Source organism: Natrix helvetica (assembly GCF_964273705.1).
Source record: "Natrix helvetica genome assembly, chromosome: 4".
Classification (NCBI taxonomy): Eukaryota; Metazoa; Chordata; class Lepidosauria; order Squamata; family Natricidae; genus Natrix; species Natrix helvetica.
Window position 1 is genome coordinate 120,709,867 of NC_138550.1, and position 22,105 is coordinate 120,731,971.

At 37.0% G+C, this 22,105-nt stretch overlaps 1 protein-coding gene across 4 annotated transcripts in view; it reads left to right on the forward strand.

The window, feature by feature from the left end:
- Positions 1-16,911, forward strand: part of GATA6 (GATA binding protein 6) — a 34,617-nt gene extending 17,706 nt beyond the window's left edge. For all 4 annotated transcript variants that reach the window (XM_081951718.1, XM_081951720.1, XM_081951719.1 and 1 more), the window contains exons 4-7: positions 5,946-6,071; positions 7,596-7,683; positions 8,045-8,151; positions 15,232-16,911. In XM_081951718.1, coding sequence (XP_081807844.1) covers positions 5,946-6,071; positions 7,596-7,683; positions 8,045-8,151; positions 15,232-15,402 — 492 coding nt within the window. In that variant the 3' untranslated portion in view covers positions 15,403-16,911. The remainder of the gene's footprint in view (positions 1-5,945; positions 6,072-7,595; positions 7,684-8,044; positions 8,152-15,231) is intronic.
- Positions 16,912-22,105: the final 5,194 nt, after the last annotated feature.

Sequence of the window (22,105 nt, forward strand, 5' to 3'; positions counted from 1 at the left end):
GTCATGTTTCTTTTTCTCCAATTCATTTGCCCTGCCTTGTATTGTTTACAGCTATAGCATGCTGCTCCCTAAATTATGTCTATGCATTTCAAACAAGTAGACAAGAGAAATCATGGATGTATATTTCTCATATGTGAAAAATTGTCCCCATGTTAACATTTAAGAACAGAAATATGATATGTATTGCCACACTGTGTTTCCATGGTAGTAATGTTTATTTTAAAAAATAATTAACTATCACAATAGATTGAAAAAGATATATCATTCACAAATTCAAGGAAAAACGTATGCTCATTTAAATGGGTTTCTTGGGAGTCTGAAAATGAAATTTTGTTGAGTTTTTTTTTTAAATTGAGAATATAGTAATATTGTGACATTTACTGGGTGTAATCCAGCAAAAATTAGTCATACTGAGATCAGAAAAAAATATCTCTATAGCAACTTCAAATATATATATATATATATATATATATATATATATATATATATATATATATATATATATATATATATATATATATATATATATATATATATATATATATATATATATGTTATTTATATATGTTGTGTTTGTGCTGATAAATAAATAAAGGGAGACTAGTATGGATCCATTTCAAGCTATTTAGCTCTCATCAGCTAGCCATACCCTTACTGGGATTTGAACCTGGGATGTGTTACATATTAGGCAGATTTGTTAGCCACTACACCACAGGCTCTCCTCCTATTATCAGCTATAATATATATATATATTTATCTACTTGTTCAATTTCTGTGATTGCCCACTCCTCAGGTGACCGAGTTAAGGCACATTTCCACCCAGATCAGTGTATACATTTACAAAACTGTTTGCTATTTTAAAAAAATATACAACACTGATCAATTTGCTTCTGATAAATTTGAATATCTAGAAATTCATATTATTTCTTTTGCCAAAAATCTTATGCTTATACAGCATACCCATCATTAGAACAACATTTTAAGGGATGTGTTTACTCTATTTTTGTTATCGTAACCGGATACATTTTATTGATCTGTGTAAAATATAACAACAGCATTTAGCTGTAATAGTAAATAATATAAATAACATCCTTAAATGAGAAGGCATTAATCGCCTTATTTTAACTGAGTCACTACAGCACGTTTCTCATGTAGTGACACCCACTGAGTACAGGCAGAATTGCATTCTGGCAGAGCCAGTGGTGGGATTCAAATAATTTAACAACCGGTTCTCTGCCCTAATTATTTTTTCCAACAACAAGTTCACCAAACTGCTCAGAAAGTTAACAACCGGTTCTCTCAAAGTGGTGCGAACTGGCTGAATCCCACCACGGGGCAGATCCCAGTGAGTTTGTCTACAGAATAAAGAACACAAAATAACAGAGTTAAAAGTGTCCTTGGGGGTCTATTAGTCCAATTCCCTGCTCAGCACTGCTGGAGGAAAAGGAATCTCCCTTGGTTTATTTGACTCCGGGTATTGGAATCGACATGTGCAGAGTGTTTCCTTAGCCATGTTATGGACCTGGCTTGCTTCTTCTGGGATATTTTCTTAAATCTCACTCTAGCCTACCAGCTTTTTCATTTTATTTATCACATTTATAGGGTTGCCTGACTCCAGGAAGGGTCTGCATGGTGAATGATATTAACAACAGCAAGAAACAGTATAATAAAGGAAAGAATGATGGGTATCCGGAAGTGAACTTTCAAACTAGCATGCAGAGCCCTATGAGAGATTAGGCTAAGGTCAACTTAGTCCTAAGGCAAAGCTAAGACTGCCCAATGTTACTGGGAATCAGGCAGTATAGTAATTAATTAATGTCTATGGAGATTCACAGTCATTCAGGTTGTCCCAAAAGTTCTTTTTCAAAAGGCAACCAGGCTTTGTTTTTCCTTGAAGACATTTTGCTTCTGATCCAAAAAGCTTCTTCAGCTCAAGCTCCAGCTGAAGAAACTTCTTGGACGAGAAGTGAAACCTCTTCAAAAAACAAAGTCCAAACTTTTTCAAAGTTTTTTGAAAAAGCACTTTTGGAATAATTAATTAATGAAATAAATAACCATGTTTTTAAAGATATAGTAAGGGCAAGGACACGTGGACCTCTGTTTTAGAGAGTAGGTGCTGTGAACAGAGAACTTTTCCTCTCACTTCCTGGGTACTATTGGTTTAATCAGTGGGACTTGGGATCTCCTTCTCTTCCAATATTGACCAGCCCTGTCTCTGTTTAGTTTTCTCCAGAGCTCAGCTAAGATGATCTGTCAAAACATACTTAAGCAGAGGCATAACTTACATTTTTAGATATACAGAGAGCATCTCTGGTTACAGTAGCGAAAGAACATTTTAAGACTGTATCCAGTGATATCTATTAACGGTGGTTGCCTTCTCCAGATCCTAGAACTGCATTAAAAAGTTTGGTTATCTTCCATAGCAGACCCTGGGTGATCTATAAAGAAAAATAAAGCAAAATAGTTCTTTCTATGAGTAAAAGTTGGCTGTTACAATTTTGTCTGTAATAATTTTTTTTAAAAAAAAGCAGAGCCAGACTAGTTTTATTTTGTTTTTATTATGCTGGCAAGATTAACAGAACCAGCATTTGAGAAATGTTACTAGTAAGCCAATGGATCCTTTTGCAGAAAGATGTATGATGCTGTCTAAGCTAAGTAATTTTTGCTGTAATGCATTCGTTTATAACCTTGAAGGAGGCAACTGCAGCTTCCTGTGCTGTGTTTGTATGCTTGCAAAGCTCTCGTCAGGCGCTGTTTTTTTTTTAAAAAAAATTAAGGCTGCAATTCTTTTGCAAAACAGCAGATTTATGATATAGCTGGAATTCCTTGTCTCTAATTAGTGTAAGAGAGATCAGTTGCAAGAAATGTTATAACCCGGTTACCTTCATGTTATCTGTTTAGGGGGACTCGTCCCTCTTTGGATATAAACTCCACAACTGTATAATTATTTCTGATGAACAGTTGACTCTCCTTGGCTTCAAACATCACAGAAGACAGTCTTAACTCTCTTGTTTATAATATAGGCCTTTTTAGTTCTGATATTTTACTGAGTTTACTCTTGCCCTCTAAAAGGCAAGCCCACTTCTGGAAAACATTTTGGAATGTGACTTATTTTACAGAACGTTCACAGGCTAGAGAGGGAAGTGATTTATACATTCGGATGATCCCAAAACAATTTTGGGTTGGGGGCAGACTTGGTACAATTTCCTGGAACCATCGTAATTCAGAAGACTGTCTTTTTGACATGGCTCTTATTGCTTTATATTTGTTATTTTGTGGAAATGGGAAGTGTTTGTTTTTTTAATAACCAGATCATATACTGATTAGGAAAGAACTAAGAACAGTTGGAGAGGAGAAGAATTAACATAAAATGATACAATAATATCATTTAATATGTACATAATATGAACACAAATAAAAGTTTCAGTGACACAATATATTTCAAAATATTCTAGGGCTATTTAGATGTAGTGGAACATAATGTGTAAGAACGTTTCATTATTTTTTTCTTCATCGTATTATGTTTTTATTAAACATTTTTAAGAGAAGAAAAGAAAAAAGACAGAAAAGGAAAAAATAAAGCACAAAATAGATAAACAGGGAAAAGCTTTAAAAAACTAGATTAAAAATTCAGTATTTCATTGACTAGCTTAAAATAACCAAATATACTAAATCACAAATCATTTATAAAATCTAGATAATATCAGCAATAATCAGTGCAGTATAAATCATAAAGTGAGATTAACAATTACAGTTAATTATAGTTCTTATTGGGTTCTTTGTCCAGTCTAGGTTTGGTAATTTTCTTGCAGAAAACACCCAACAGTCCATCCCTGAGACTCAGATAATCACTTTAATTAATCTTTCAAAAGATTCACTTTTGAAAAGCAAAGTTATTTTGAATATCTAGGCGTACAACTTGAGTTTCATTAATTAGCCATTTTTCTACAGAAAGAACCATATTGAATTTTTGATAAAAAATATAAAATAACTTTGCAGCCATTACCATATACATATTTAAATCAATATAGTTGGTGGGCATGTTACATTTAGTAATATATAATTTTTTAAAACAGCAAATTGGAAAAGGAATTCAGCTTTAAAATGTTTTATTCTATTAGGCATCATCAATGATTTGGATGAGGGAATAAATGGGGAACTCATCAAATTTGCAGATGATACCAAGCTGGCAGGAATAGCCAACACTCCAGAAGATAGGCTTAAGATACAGAAGGATCTTGACAAACTTGAACATTGGGCACTATCTAATAAAATGAAATTCAATGGTGAAAAGAGTAAGGTTCTACATTTAGGCAACAAAAACGGAATGCACAGGTACAGTATAGGTGATACCTTACTCAGTAGTAGTAACTGTGAAAGGGATCTTGGAGTCCTAGTGGACAACCATTTAAATATGAGCCAGCAGTGTGCAGCAGCTGCCAAAAAAGCCAACACAGTTCTAGGCTGCATCAACAGAGGGATAGAATCAAGATCACGTGAAGTGTTAATACCACTTTATAATGCCTTGGTAAGGCCACACTTGGAATACTGCATTCAGTTCTGGTCGCCACGATGTAAAAAAGATGTGGAGACTCTAGAAAGAGTGCAGAGAAGAGCAACAAAGATGATTAGGGGACTGGAGACTAAAACATATGAAGAACGGTTGCAGGAACTGGGTATGTTTAGCTTAAGAGAAAGAAGGACTAGGGGAGACATGATAGCATTATTCCAATATCTCAGAGGTTGCCACAAAGAAGAGGGAGTCAAACTATTCTCCAAAGCACCTGAGGGTAGAACAAGAAGCAATGGGTGGAAACTAATCAAGGAGAGAAGCAACTTAGAACTGAGGAGAAATTTCCTGACAGTGAGAACAATTAATCAGTGGAACAGCTTGCCTCCAGAAGTTGTGAATGCCCCAACACTGGAAGTCTTTAAGAAGATGTTGGATAGCTATTTGTCTGAAACGGTATAGGGTTTCCTGCCTAGGCAGGGGGTTGGACTAGAAGACCTCCAAGGTCCCTTCCAACTCTACTATTGTATTGTATTGTATTATTTTCTAAAATTGTTGCGCTTACAATGTTGCCAGCAAACATGGAAAACTCTTAACATTTCTAACCATTTTTAAAGAATGAGCTGTTTTAGCAGACACTTTAGAGACCAGAAGTGGAATAACATATCAATAATAAAACATCTTATGCCAGTTTTCTCAAAGTATAATATTTGGTGTGAATTTAACGTTCCCCCCTCCCAAATTTACCATTACTACATAGCAGCTAATGAATCTAAATCCAACAATCTTTAACTTGCTTGCATCCTGAGTCATAGTTCACCAACAACTGATAAAAAAGTCCCAAATTTTATGTTATGAGGTTATCAAATTCAGACATCTGTTTAGATACCCCCCCCCCATGGTTTTGCAGAGTTTTTTTTACAGCTATATTCTTTATTTGAAGATGTCAAAACAATTTGGATGGTTGTGACCATTCCAGAACAGAAAAATCTAAAAAGGTTTTTTAAAATCTTTTTTACTAATCATCTCTAGTAGTCTATACAATTTATACCTTTCCTTGACTATAAAGGATTTCAATGGGAAAAGTTAAACATGTCTAAACCAAGGCCTTGTTTTTGTACAGGAGCACAAAAAGAAACAAATGTAGTCCGAAATCAGTCAGATAAGCTCTGGGACCAAATGCGTAAGCGGTGCCTGGAGACACAACATGATTCTCGCTGCTGAAGATGTGCTTCAATGATTTTATGCTATAGAGACCTTTATTTTTGAGAAATGTTGAGACTCTGCCTTCGCTTATCTACCTGTCATTTACTGGTGCCTCCTCTTCTTTTCACAGGCGCTTTTATAAATTTTTGCAGCTGCTTGTGGGGGAGGAAGGTCAAGTCACACATTGGGCCATTGATGTTTTCCCCTTCTCTTGTGTTTGTCTCTCTAGCCTTCTTCAAGGCGATTGGGCTTGTCCTGTGCAAACTGTCATACCACAACCACCACTCTTTGGCGCAGGAATGCAGAAGGAGAGCCCGTGTGCAATGCTTGTGGCCTGTACATGAAGCTTCATGGGGTAAGCAGCAGTTTCTGTCCAGCTCTTTCAGTTTCACGGGCAGCTGACCCTCAGGGGAAATGCTTATTAAGATTTATGGAAGGCCATATCCAACCCTGCTGGAGAAATCCCAGAGGAATAAAAATGCTTTCCTTGCTTGTTTGTTTTATGTGTTTGCAGTTGCATCTAGAGCTAAAAGATACAGGGGAATGTCAACAGAGAAATGGCATCCCTCTCTGTCACATTCCCCTCATATAATGTTTCAGCAAAGCTATACTGAATACAAAACAGAAGTAATTAACTGTTGCTATTGCCGTGTGTCATATAATACGAATGATAAGAAGAAAAGGAACTATTCTGCATTTTAAAGAATCCTTCAGTTAGAAACATTATCATAATAAATAAGCTTCCTTGTTAAATGCTGACAAATGAGAAATAATAAAAGAGACTAGTTGATTTGGTCCACTTTTTATCATATAGAGACAAGAGGAATGTCTTTGTTTTTATCCATGCACATATTGTTTGTTTATACCAAGGAGCCCTGGTGGCACAGTGGTTAGAGTGCAGTTTTACAGATAAACTCTGCCCACAGCCTGGAGTTCGAGCCTAACAAGCTCAAGGTTGACTCAGCCTTCCATCCTTCTAAGATCCAATAGGGATCCCGATTGTTAGGAGCACTATGTAAATGTTCTATATTGTAAACTGCCCAGAGAGTGCTGTTAAGACCTATTGGGTGGTATATAAGTCTAAATGCTATTGCTATAAACCAATATATAATGGGAAAGAAGGAGAAGCCAGAGGGGGAGGGGGGTAGAAAAAAAGAACAAAATTTACAACGGAAAGGACTAAATTGATGCTTAAAAGTTTCTATCAGAGTCTTCTTCAAAGCCTAAAAGTATGGTAAGCATCTTGCTGGTATTCATATGCAATTCAAGGTGGGCTAATCTCTCCCTGAAGTTGTGCTTTGAATGTTGTTTTTGTTCCCTTGGACAACAGGTGGAACTAGAATGTGCTTTCTGCAATGCACCCTGATCCCCATGTCATACAATGTTGAGGTTCTCTCCAGCCAGCATCGGAGGCAGAAGCAACCTGATTGTTCTCTCCCTGATGTAAAAGGCCAAAGTTGTTTCTCTAGTTGCTCTGATCCTCTTTCTGGTAGATAGGATATTCAATCTAATGAAATACAGGACATTTTGTATGGACACTCAAAAAGTAGACCTGAAAGGAAGAAGAGACAAAAATGTTGAGTGACTTATTAATCCCAAAAGCTTGTTTTGGGGGCGGGTGGAGCAGACCCTTGCTTTTTAATGTATTTTATTTTTAAACTTTAGAAAAACCTTAAAACAATTCTAACTGGAAACATTGGGGAGAATAAATAATAGGGTACCTTCCAGTGGATCTGAGGCTTAAAGTTTAAGCTTAAAGGCTTAAACTCTACTGAACATAATGGTGTAATTTTGCTTATGGCATAATAGTTCTGATGGAGGCTGATAAATCTTCTAAAAGGAAAATTTATGAAATTTGATGTTTCTGCATTCTCATTAGGTGCCCCGACCTCTTGCTATGAAGAAAGAGGGAATTCAAACCAGGAAACGAAAACCAAAGAATATAGCTAAGACAAAATCATGCTCTGGTAAATATATTCAAAGAGTTTAAACAGGGGTGAAGAATTTTCTAAGGTGCAATTCAGAGGTGGCATTCAGCAGGTTCTGACCACTTCTGGAGAAACGGTAGAATTTTGAGTAGTTCAGAGAACCAGTAAATACCATCTGTGACTGGCCCCGCCCCCATCTATTCTGTGCCTCCCGAGCCCCAGGGGATTTTGCAGTAACCTTCCCCCAGAGTGGGGTAGGAATGGAGATTTTACAGTATCCCTCCCCAGTCACGCCCACCAAATCATGCCACACCCACCAAGCCATGCCCACAGAACCGGTAGTAAAAATATTGGAATCCCACCACTGCAATTGTTCTAATGCAGGGTGTTACCTTTGCAGGTAATAATAACAATAATGCTGTTCCTATGACTCCAACTTCCACCTCTTCTACAAACTCAGATGACTGTAGAAAAAATGCTTCCCCAAGCACACAAACAGCCTCAGGGGTAAGTGATAAAATAAAATCCATACTTGCAAGTGGATATCCATTGTTCGTGTTATCTCCACTTTTATCTTATCTACTATTATAACAGTAATCTAAATAAACTGTTCTGTTTGTTAGCTGATACTGGAGTAGGAATTTCGCAGGAAATTGCCTAGAAATGCAAACATAGTGTAAATCTAAAGTACTTTACAAACATCTTTATTAAAGGTTTGCTTTCAGGCACGTATCTTATTTATACTATATTGGATTATATATTATATTGTATTGTATATTATATATTATATTGTGCTGTATAATATATATTACATTGTACTAAGTTGTCTAGTAGACATTGGCTCTGATCCCAGGTGGGAAGATTCATAGGCTAAAATATTGTCCATGTACACACTCTACATCCTTTCTCTAAGCTGTTATCAAGAATCATTCGAAGTCAGCAAACCAAGGAGGGAATTCTCAGAAAATTATAAAACAATGTAGAGTAATTGTATTCATATGACATCTCACTCTCACTCATTCCTTCCAGAAACATACTTTTATTTCAATTAGATATTTTTTAGCATCTGGTGGCATTCAGAGTTGGAGACAATGGATCTTGCCATTCATTGTCCAATACCTGAACTTCATACCATGTCCTTTTAGCTTAGTAGTAATTAGATCTCTCATACTGTGCTACTTTCTAATATTATCAAAATATCTGTTTATAAGGCATTTGAAGCAAGAGAAGACACTACAAACCAATTTAAGATCCTATTAAATTTACCACTTTGTATCAAAACCAAGCATCATTTTGCAGAACAAGCTGTAAAATTTTCTGCAATGGGATTGTCTATCTAACTCAACATTAAAAATATGATTTTGAATTGCACATTTATTTCTATGAAGATACATTAAGTTGAATATTTATTATACTTAAAAGTATCATTTGAATAGTGTATAAAATTAAAGCTTTCATATTAAAGATTAAAATACTTTTCTTTAAATTCACCACATGAAGAAAATTACAGTCAGGGTATATAAGTAACTATATTTTAAGTAGAAATATAATACATCAGTATAATGAAAACTAGTCTCTTCAGGTTTAGTCTGTCCCAGATTTTTAAAAAAATGAATAGGTGAGAAATGTATTTTAATTGTTTAGTAATAATCCCCCATGACAACCACCTTTCTTTTTTATTCAACATACAAGAAAGTGATTATACAATAAATTTAACAAATTTAACAAGAATCCCATCATCCAACTTAATTTAAAAAACCCCACCTCCTATTAAAAAACTAAATCACCCCTTTTGGGATTAATTTAAACCTTTAGGACTGTATTATGGGTGCTTTCACAAAATGACTGCAATGGAAAAACTTGACTTTTCATAAAATAGTTGCCACTCAAGGTTGTTATTGTGGGGAAAATAGGGGAAGTATTATGTTCAATTCCTTGAGTTACTTATAAATAATAAAGATGGGATAAATATCTAATAAATAAATAAAATTACCCATGACTTCACTTAAACCCTATATTTAATATATATTTACTATATTAATATATTAGTAATATATGACAAATAATATGTTACATATATTAATATACCGTATTTTTCGGAATACAAGACGCATCTTTTTCCCTCAAAAAGAGGCTGAAAATCTGGGTGCGTCTTCTCCACTGAATACAGCATTTTTTGCCTCCTGAAACCCTGTCCCCTTCATCAAATGGCTGTGCATAGCCTTTAGGAGGCTTATAGAGTGCTCCTGGGGGCTGGGGGGGGGGCAAAAATGAGCAAAACTGGGCAGTTTTTTGCTCAGTTTTGTCCCCCCAGCCCCCAGGAGCACTCCATAAGCCTCCTAAAGGCTATACATGCCGGGTTTTTTGGGGGGGGAAACGGGCCCATATTTGCAAAAAAGGGCCATTTTTTGCTCATTTTTGCCCCACCCCTAGGAGCACTCTACAAGCCTCCTAAAGTCTATTCATGCCCTTTTTTTGAAAAAAATTGGCCCATTTTCAGGAAAAATGGGCCGTTTTTGGAAGGTCTGCATAGTGCAAAAACTTTTCTTTTTTAAATTTGCCTCTTCAAAATCCTGGTGCATCTTATACTCCAGTGCGTCTTATACTTGGAAAAATACTGCAAGTAATATATTAAATATATATTACTTGTCACAAAACGTCCGTTTCTCACAAAGCAAATTGTTTCTTTTCTGTTTGGGGATTATACATCACAAAAAGCTAGAAACTTTTCTGTTTTTAAAATGAGAGTTCAGTACCTCATACCCTGGTGATTTCTATCTGATACTTCAATAACCATTCTCAGAAAATTTGCATTTGAATTTGAACTAGAATTCAGTCTAGTTCAAATATATTAAATATAGAGCTTAGGTAATTTTTATTTATTTTATTAGATTTTTACCCTTTTATTACTTTATAAATCTCAAGTAGTCGAATATAATACTCCTTCCTTTTCCTATTTCCCCCCACAATAACAACCTTGTGAGAGAGAATGAGTGTCCCAAAGTCACCCAGCCTGGAACTAGTACTAGAACTCAGGGTCTCCTGGTTTCTAGGCCAGCACTTTAACCAGTACGCCAGGGGTGTCCAAACTTGGGAACTTTAAGACTTGTGGACTTCAACTCCCAGAATTCCCCAGCCAGCATGACTGGCTGGGGAATTCTGGGAGTTGAAGTCCACAAGTCTTAAAGTTGAAGTTTGGGAATTGAAGTCCACAAGTCTTAAAGTTCCCAAGTTTGGACACCCCTGCAGTACGCCAAACTGGGTCTTTTTTTTTTCTTCATTAGGTTTTTCTTTTTCCATTCATTTCGGGAGGATCAAAATACAGTTAGATTTCTCTGGATTCATTCCATTATTTTCAACATTTCTCACTTTGCTGCTACAATAATAAAATAATTAAGATGCCCTTGGCTCACATTTGTCAGCTTAGGATTCCCTACAGAAAATCAGGGAGGAGATTTTCTAATTGCAACAAATGAAGAGGGAATGTTACCTACGTACCCCTTGACATATTCCAGAAAAGAAACATTCCTTCCTTGGTGGCTATCTATGCTTTCATTAAGTGTATGTATTGATACAATTTAAACAATGAAAACTAGTCCGAGCTGTTAGAAATATTTACTCAATCAAAGTATCAATGGTGAAGAGCATTTGATTAATTTACAGACTGAGCATGCAGTCTGAAATAAAAAGTGCTTTGTCTGGAGTAGACTGAGATGAGGCACAAGTTGGCTGAAATCCTTTTCTACTAGGGAAAAATTCTTTCTTTTGGTTGACCCAAAGGATTTGTTGTCAGAAAAATCCTCATCTCTGGCCAAAACGTGCTGGCAGAGAAACAGAACTAAATTGAGATAGGGCAGGACCAGAAGAAAATAAACCCACATATAAAGCCCTCCCAGATTATAGACCCACACAAATTATTAGCACAGATGGAGGTCAAGCCAAGGGTAACCTTCATAAATTTCCAATGCACTGACCTCAGGGCACTGACTTTTCTCATACGTTCTTAAATTATGCCTATCCTGATAATACTGAAGCCAAGATGTTGCACAACTAGACTTCCCAAGCATTGGCTCACTTGGCTTCTAGACATTTGGGCCATGTGGGGGGGGGGGGGGAAACATTATCATAAGAATTTAATGCAAAGATAGACTACTACACTTCAAACCTCACTCATCTTCAGAAACCTATCTAACTATAGTATTGCTGAAAATTAGTAACAGAGGTTCCAGATTCTTTAAGGCAGAAAATGCAAAATAACTTCAGGTGTCATCTCTAAAATTTTGTTAACGTAAATGAAAAAGCAAAAGAGCTCCACTCAACTCTTTATAGTAAAATAAAGCTCTCAGGTTTGTCCACGAAATCCTCTTAATCCATATGGATCATTGCTTTCTCAATCCTTGACACACACTGCTCCTCCCCCATATTAACCATGGAACTGTCCATAGAAAATGTGTATTATTTATTTGTTTGTTTGTTTGTTTATTATCTGCTTTTATTATTTTTATAAGCAATTCGAAATGGCAAATGTATCTAATACTCCTTCCTTCTCCTATTTTCATGCATGTAATTTAATTAGCATTCATGCAATTAAGACAGGATGAACTAAGGGCTGTGCTGAAACCTGCACTTGAATTTGAAGGGCAAACATGATTCAGAGCATGCTTAGGTTTTTTGCTAGAAACATTCTGAAGCTCCTGAGAGAAGACACATCTGGTATGAAGATATTCTGGACAGCCTGCACCCATCCAAAATTAAATTTTGCCATTTGGATCCAGAGCTCTGCATAACCCCGTTAGAAATGTCTACAAATATATTAGCAAAACTCTCCTCTGACCAAACTCAGTTCTGTACAAAACTATTTTTACATCCTCAGATACAAAGGCCGCATGTTCTTAAGAAATAGCACTGGCCAAAACTCAGAAGTATTTGCTCATACAGATCGTATGAAGATGAGCTGATGGTGTCAATCCCGACACTTGATTGCATTTTAAGAAAAGCAAAAGAGTTTTTGCTACAGAAAAGTTGCTTTATTGCATGTATTGTGCATAAACTGTAAAGATATACATATTTCATTTTGGTTAAAGTGCTTTAGTTTAGATGTAAAGTTCTTTTAAATTCTGCTGCTGGTTTCATAATGGGACTTTTTTCTTTGTATTTTAAATGTATTGTGTTCAATGATCTTTTGCAAACTTTCCCCCATTCTGGTGACACTCAATTAAGAATAAATTGCTGAAGGTAGAGCAAGATGGATTTGAAAGAGTTTTGCATTAGACTTCTCTAATCTGACAGCCACTGAAGGTGTGATATTCTCCCCATGTGTTATCCATTGTTAACAGATGTTCAAACTGGAGACTGGGGGATAATGGGAGAAGTAGTCCAATATAATTGGAGACGGTTGGGGAAAGCCAGATATATTGCTCTGTATTTTTTGCCAATCAGAAAAATTCCAAATTAACAGGAAAGATTAAAAGATGATGTTCAGGACTGAATAGGAAGGAAGTTTTAGACACTAGTGTTTTTCAGTTCGTGGAAAAGTTGTTAATGGACAGAAGAAAACACATTCTTTTCCTGGTATAGAAATGATTTATTACGTTTTTCTAGACAACGGTGCCAAAAGCATTACTGAAAATGTGGAGATTCAGCAAAAATTCATAAAGACAACAATTATACTCAGCTGAAACTCACTTTAATTCACTCAACCTTTGAAAACTTTAGGAGGGTTACTGAGACACAACCTCTTTTTTGTATGCAAGAAGACAGGTAAATTTAGACTCAAAATGATCCCTGGCATATGATTGTGCCCATTTTAAAATAATCACCAGATTATGAACATCTTCCATTAAGGGCATAGGAGCAATTAGGACGAGACTCTTCATTTACTATTCGTAAGAGCAAATAGGAGAAGACTTTCAATTCATTTAGCAACTGTTTGAAGGTACAACGGCAGCGAAAAAAATAACTTACATCTGGTCATGCACTTATGACCATCACAGAAATCCCACAGTCACATGGACAAAATTTGGAGGCAATTTGGAAACTGGTACCCTATTTCCCCAAAAATAAGACCTCCCTGGATAATAAGCCCAATCGAGCTTTTGAGCACATTCACTAAAATAAGCCCTCCCCAAAAATATTGCAACACAGCAGCAGCCCAGAGGTGACCATGCTCGCTGCCTCCTGCACTTCAAAAATAATAAGACCTCCCTGAAAATAAGACCAAGTGCTTATTCGAGGGTCAAAAGAAAATAAGACCCTGTCTTATTTTGGGGGAAACACGGTAAGTATTTGTAAGGATTGCAGCATTCCTGAGGTAAAAAAACCTCCAATTCTAAATTCCATTTGCAACCTTCCCAAGGTGCTACTGACAAGCAGAGCCAATGGGAGAAGCCAGAGTCACTTAACGATTGCATGATTCACTCAATAATCATGGCAAAAAAGTCAGTCACAACTCACCTAACAATTTCCTTGCTTAGCGGCAGAAATACTGGTGCCAAATGTGGACATAAATCAAGGACTGTGCAACGACTGACTAACGAAAGAAAAGCTGTCTGAATACCATCAAGTCTATCTGCATGTTTAGCCCATTTAGTCTTGACCTCAGCCATGGCACCAAAAAATACTTTTATAGGGATGTCCTCTTCTCTGCATACCACCTTCTGGGTGGGTTAGTTGCTGATTTATTTGCACCATTCTGAGGGGAATTGCCTACTTTGGAAATGGTAACATAAAAATGTCTTAGTTTTTAAACTATTAATGTTATTTATTGTAATTATTTATTTATTTTTTACCTCCTCTGACACTGTGCTAACTGTTGCTTGTGTACGTCGTCCCGAGTCCCTGTGGGGAGAGGGGGCGACTAATAAGTTTAAATAAATAAATAAATAAATAAATAAATAAATAAATAAATAAATAAATAAATAAATAAATAAATAAATAAATAAGTAATAAATAAATAAATATTTGGTTGGTGGGTTAGGCAGGGGAGTGGGAGGGATTTAGTCCCACTTCATTTCTTGCCCCAGTCTGGTATCTTAGATGGCTGCTTCTGGGAGTCTAATAGCAAATTGTGGGCTGGGTAGCAAAATGGCAGCTCATACATAGTGAAATGTGAGCTAGCCATCTTAAAGAAGAAGCGGGGATTAAAAGAACTGAATTTGCAAGGATATGATCATTCATAACAACTCAGTATACACATTGTCTAGAGGAGCCAGTGTGTTTTTCCACTCCAGTGGCTGATCTGTTATCCCAAGGTCAGCGTCTGGAATTTACACTGAAACTTTGTACTGAATATTCTCCAGGGTAGTCTGTACCCAGACTGATGATCAGTCACCTGCAGCTGCACACCAAAGTGAGCATCTGAGCAGTGGGAAAAGCAGCAGCACAAGCAGTGTGATATGTGTGTGTGTGTGTGTGTGTGTGTGTGTGTGTGAGAGAGAGAGAGAGAGAGAGAGAGAGAGACAGAGTCAGAGAGACAAAAATAAAGAGAAACGGGTGTTCATTCTTTGGGAATTTCTTGTCCCACCTCTGTTGGAGATTACTTTTTACTGAATAGTAATAGAATAATGTATTTTGTTTTTCTTGCTGCAGGCAGCTTCTTCTGTGATGTCCAGCCGGGGCGAAAGCAGCAGTCCCGAGACTAGCGCACTCAAATATTCTGGCCAGGAAGGGCTCTACTCCGGTGTCAGCCTAACTTCCACTGCAGAAGTGACAGCCTCTGTGAGACAGGATTCTTCCTGGTGTGCCTTAGCTCTAGCGTGAATTGGTGGCACATCAACGCTGGTGTGGATGTTTGCCCTGGGCTGCAGCCAGTCATTTGTCCTCGCGTTGGATATTTTTGCCTTGATCAAGCAGTCCAAGAAGCTGTAGCAGAGGGGGCAGGGACGTTTTGCCCATCATACCTGCTTCTAGATAACATTTCTTCCCTGCAACACTGACTCTCCAAATCAGTCTGCAAGAGATTCACGGGAGTTGGAACTGCTTTTTTTTTTTAACTCAACAAGGAGTGCCCTTCTGCACTATTCATAGATCTTCACCGTGACTATCTATGCTGGCCTTGTGTATTTGAGGATTGTGTCTTTGTCTCACTCCCACATGACCAACATCCAAGACCTAATTGATGTTGACATTTTTTTTCCTTTTTGTAGACAAAGTAGGCAAAGCTTACATTACAGTGGATAATGCAGTGTAGAAGAGCAATGCAAATGTGCATCTTGTCCATATGTGTAACTGCATATCATGTACTTGACAGTTTCTGATCTTTCTCCCAGGTCAGTGTTCTCAGCTAGTGCCTTCTGCTCTGTATTTTCTGGGTAGTTTTCACTTCCGGTAAAGCCCAATGAAGGAAAACATTTGGTACACCCTTCTCAAGTTAGAACTTGCTAACAAGAACGTATACTAAAATATTTGCATTATCGTCTTTTAAGTATATACTGTGATGGAAGAGGTGCAGTGTCTATGATGTGACTGAGCTGTATGTAGTCAGTCAGAATTTGTAAACAGGGTAGCCTAAAAAAAAAAGAGAGAGAAAGAGAGATCCCTTTTTCATATACACAATTTTCTTTTTATGAAAAGTGCAATTTCTGTTGCAGCAATCAGTGTTAAATCATAAGCATAAGATTTAACCGCAGTTTTTATACGAATGAATGGAATGAATGTAAACATTTTAACTTAATGGTACATAAATAATTTAAAAGTAAACAAGTTAAACTAGGCATCTTTATAGGGTTTTTTTTATTGCAGCAAAAATGTTTGGTGTCTGTGTTTCTGATTTTCAAGCAAAGGTTTCAAGAACAAAAGTTTTCTCAGGAAAAAAAAAAAGATTGACCTGTCTAAGCCAGCCTTCCACAAAGCTCTTGGCCTCCAACCGAGTTGGATTGCAATGCCCAGAACTCCAACCCTCCATAATGGAAAACTGATGCTGGTTGGGAATTCTGATAGTTGTAGCTAGGCCTATTGAGCAAGGCTGGCCTATCTAGTCATAAGCTTTTATAGATACACAGTCATCCCTACTCTCTTGCCACCAATAAAGTATGTGCTAGAAAATGTCCATTGCAATAAAATTTTACTACCTAATGGCAAAATATGTAAATACGTCATCAGAATTTTGAAACAATTTTCAAAGATTGGATGCAGTCTGTAGAATATAGGCTGACCTGTAGCTAGGTTGGTTTACGTATTTTTCAAAGCAAAAGCCAATGTCGGGATGTCATGTGGAAAGTTGTTTTCACCAGAGGATTAAAAATAAAAAGATTACGTGTTCTGTCCATATGTGATTTCTCTTTAATATACTGCAAAATAAAGGAGCATATTCAAGAAGTATCTTCCTGTGAGCTTGAAAAAATTTCAGGTAAGAATTAAAAGAATATTCAGACTTGTTCCATTCATAAATGTAAATATTAAGTTTTCTTACTTATTCCCTTATGTCAACACTAAGGATTGATTGGTAGACCTAGACCAAAGTAGATGATTCAAGTGTAGGAAAATCCTTGTCCTGTTGCTAGTTACTAATTTCCAAATTCTTACATTTACTCACTGATACTACGGCAACAATCAAGAATGTTATGCATGCCAGGAAATCTGCTTATTTCTACTTTACATTTCTTCTCAGTGGTGGGTACTGATAAAGAGACAAGCTTTTGTATAAAAGTTATTTCAATCCTGAGAGCTAAATTATTTTTCTCTCTCTCTTAGTACAATTTTTCAAAGGTTTGCTATCATAAAGATAAAACAGAGCAGGACACTGTTGGCTGTGAAAAACTTAGATTTTTGTTTTTGTTTCCAAAACTTGTTCTTAAATCCCATGGTTTTGAAAATGTAGAGTTAACAGCACTAGGAGTGAATTGCTGAAATTTCCAAAAATACCAGGAAGAGGGACTTCCAAGAGCTTGAATCCCCTGAAAGCAAATCAAGGTTTATAGAATAGCATGTAAAAGGTATTTACATGCTATTCTATTCATGCAGAGAAAGAACCACATTTATTGCAATCATCCTTGGGTTCCATCTTGAAAAGAAAGAGTAATCTCGAGCAATGTGAAAGCAACAATTTTTATAGATATTAAAGGGTACAAGATAGGAAATCATAGGAATCTGATCTGCTGGATGGTTTGGAGGAAGTCTATATTGAATCTTGTACACCTTTCCCAATAATTTTTCTCCCCATTACCATTTCTGTTTCTTGCTTTCCGTTTTTAATAGAAAATATTCATTGCCAATGAACATTGCAACTTATTCAAATTAAAATGTTCCATGATAAGTTGAGCAAACTGTAATCGGGGAGGGTGGCAGGCTTACATGGGCAGGCGGACAAAGTGAAGTTGATAAGGCCATATAATACATGTTGTAAGACATTCTGTTCTTTTCCTGGCTTGGGGGAAGGTTTGTTTGTTTTCCAAGTATATTAAGCCTACTTGATGACCTATATTACAATTGGTGTGCACTTCTCATCTCACAATGGTGAACAAATATTCCTATAGCTTTCGGAAAGGGTAATTGAAGAATCTATTGTGGACCCCAAGGAAGGAGTGGAAGGGCTTTATGGTTTCAGGTTGCCAAACCTGTCTTACAATCTGTTTCCTTAGTGTCAACCGATCCTTTATCAAATTGAGATAGATATATTTCTAAAGAAGACCCTGTGGATTCAATCCATAGTGATCATAGTAACCAGTGGTGGGTTGCCAATTGCACAGAAGCATCCAGGCAGGTGGGCGGAGCCTCCCACTACCACTACTACTTGCCCGATCTGGGCCGAAACGGGAGCAACCCACCTCTGGTTAAGCAGAACTTAACATTTCGTTGTATGGTGGCTACTTTGCAGTGATTTGACTTTTAACATTAACCGCAATGGGAACTGACTAGAATCTACTGCTAGTTTCTTCTATGGGACTATGTGTTGTGGTCTTTTCTTGTATATCTAATTTAGAAATCTCAATTTTGCCTGTAAATGTTGGCTGGGCAAATGAGGATAAAATACATTGAAATTAGATGTGGGCAGATATTCAGCTTCTGTAAAATAGCATGACAATATGCTTTATGTGTAAACCGGCCATCTACAGTTAGAGGAATGATACATCTACCCTCTTCAGGAGTGAGGTCCTGATGGAATAGCTAGATGTCTGGCTTCAAACTTCCTAGGTTTGCCCCCTTTTTTCCTTCTTCCCTTGAAGTAATCTCAGATGTAATCTCATTATACAAAATACAGACTGGTTGTCACCTTTTTTCCTGTATGCTACTACCCTGAAGTTTCCAGTAGAACTGAGCTATTTGGGTGAGTGAGGGAAGATATGGGACTCTTTTTCTATTTCAAATAGGGCACAAAGGAAAGCAAAAGTTTCTTCTCTCTCCTTCCAGGTTCTGGACTTTCATTAAAACATCCTTCTTTCTTCCTTAGGAAGACCATTACATAATCTTAGTCCATCATCATTTTACCTTTTATTTCCTGCCCACACCTCCGATCTCTAAAACAATCATTGCAACTAGTTAATTGCCAGTTTGCCAAACTTTATCAATAACTCTGAAAACCCTCTGATCTTTTTTGTTGCATCTCCTGTTGATCCCTCCTGATTAACTTATTAGAGTACTATCTAAACTATGTTCTGAAGTTATGCCTGCTCTACTCCATCATGTAGACACCAGTCTCTTCTCTGGAAAAAAGATGGAGAAAGATTCATGTACCAAGAGGTAACCAGATGGTTACCAGATGGTACAATGCAGCTGCCAGCATGTTTAACCACTGGCCATGCTAGGTGGCCTGATGGGAGCTGGAATCTACAAAGTTCTTGAGTCCTTGAGCTAATACATTCCCCAGTTCATGTTCTTGAAGGCCTTATTTTCTGAAGATACAGATATCATTTGCAGAAATATTGACGCTATATGTGGGCACAGAATCTCCCCCTTAAATAAATTGTTTCAGGTACAGAACAACAAATGAGCATTCACAGCTAAACATAATTCTCCCCTTTATCAAATAAGTCATTGGTGCTGTTAAAATGAATAGAAACCAAAAGGCAATTGAGTGACAGACCACTTTTCTCCAATCTGATCCCTTCTAGGAATGCCAGCTAGGAAAGTCTGGGAGTTGAAGTCCAATTCAGTTGGAAGGTGCCACATTGAGGAAGGTTGTAGATTAAATAATGTATTACATTCGCACAGTGAAGAAAAAAGTTTGCATAGGTGGCACATTGTAAGTATGTCATTAAACCTATAAGGCTTAAAAGTTTGCGGAGAGAGGAAATACTTTGAGGAGAAGACAAACTGATTTCCCCACTCCACTCCATCCACCCAGTCCATAACAATCCATGCCATATGCAGATCTCGTGGCTGTGTTAATCAGTGGATTCATATCATACAAGGAGTCTGAATATTTCAATTTAAGACAAGCATAGTGGAAAGTTGATTCTTTGTATTCTTTAACAGAAACACTTTTTGACCAGTATCAAAGGGCAAATATGTATACTAAGAGGGAGTAGCAGTGTGATAAACGAGTCTGATGTCATGGAATAATTTGTCCTTGGCACATTTTTGCTGATTGTATGGAAAGTAAAATAGTTCAAACACAGATAGAATTGTTCAGCACCTTAAAGACATGTTGCTTGGCAGAGTAATTGATTCTCACATTCAATGGAGATTATTTTGCTGACCTGTAACCGTGCAAAGATGCGTGTACTGGGGAATTTATCATCAGTCATTTTTGAAATGTCAGAACTCCATTACCATATGACAATTTTATGACAGTTAGAACAATTAATCAGTGGAATGACTTGCCTCCAGAAGTTGTGGGTGCTTCAACAGTGGAGATTTTTAAGAACAGCTTGGATAACCATTCGTCTGAAATGATATGGGGTTCCTGCCTGAGCAGGGAGTTGGACTAGAAGACCTCCGATGTCCCTTCCAACTCTGTTAATCTGTTCAGTTCTGGTGACAGACTTAAGTTGCAAGCTCATTTTTATGCATGCATTGAAACAGCAGGAGGAGAAAAGGAAGAAACAGATGGTTACAACTGAAGACATGTCTCCAGGAGCAAAGTTCAGAACAGCCCTTCCTGCAGCCTTATCCAAATGGGTGCTTTCCAGAGATGTTGGACAGCAAATATCATTTTCAGCCAGGCTGTCTACAGACTCACTGGTGATGCAGGACTTCTCAGGGACATCAGCCTGGGAAAGGCAGTGATGTAGAGTCATTTTGAAGATGGAGAGTGGCCTGTTCTAAGCGATGATGTTACTACACTGGATTGCAGGGAGGAAAGAGCAAGAAACTAAGTGGTTTTGCTAAAACGGTGGGTGGGTGGGTGGAATCTTGTCTCATTTGTGGAATTCCAACTTTGAAAAACTAGGGTTTTTTTAAAAAAAATGTTCGCATATGAGTCTAAAGTCCTTTCTTCTGGAATATGTCTTAGCAGACCAAAGGTCATAAAAATCTGAACACACTAAAACAAAAAGAACGTAGGCAGCTGCAGTTTTCTAACATGCCTCCCTTCTTGTCACCATTGTAATTTCAGTAAAAGGAAATGCAGTTTTTCTTTGTAGGATTTTTCACTTTCATTTCCAATAAATGACAGGAAGAAGAATGTAAAAGGAAGGAAAATGAAATGAAGAAAGGAAATAGCAATAGCACTGTTTCCTCCCTTCATTCCGTTTTCCTTCCTTTTATGTTTAACAAAAGCAGAAGTAGGGCGAAGTGATAGATGGCAACCTATCACAACAGCTAAAAGTATTTATGTTTCTCCTCTCCTCCCCAGAGTGTTTTTCAAACATGGGATTAAGATGTTCAAAGTGGTTTGGTTTAGAGACCATCTCTTGCTGGAAGTAACACAGAGAAATATGTACCAAATTATTCTATTTGCAACTTTTAAATTTATACGTTTTGGGGAGGGGCAATTATACGTAAGAGTCTTGCACATGTTATAGAACAGAGTTATTTTAAATTGCTTAGGCATTTTTAACTATTAAGATTCAGAGAACTACAGTGTGATTAACCAGAAGATCAGAGCTTGGTTTCTGTATTAAACCGACATAGATCTGTGTGAATTAAAAGCAGTCATTTGCAAATTTAATGATTATAATTCCAGGGAAACATGATACAGAATAATTGCAGTCCAAAGTCAAACTCTGCACACCTGGACCACATCCTGCACCCATGAAATTGTGTGGATAATTGTGTCTTGCCTCAGGATTGCAATTAATTACAGAATCATAGTCACTGGGAAGGATAGATTTATCAGACCAAAATAGTCTGTTAAAACATAGTTTCTGATTAGACAGAAGAAACAAATGGAATCCCACAGGAAATTTTGTTTCATTATTTTTAATAGAGATTTAGAAGAAGGATGAGGAAATTATGTACTGTAGACCAGATGATTTTTGAAACTGGAATAATAGGGATTAGATTGTATTATTTTGTGTACTGGACCAAATCTCCTGGACCAGATGGACTACATACCAAAGTATTAAAGGACCTAGTAGATGTC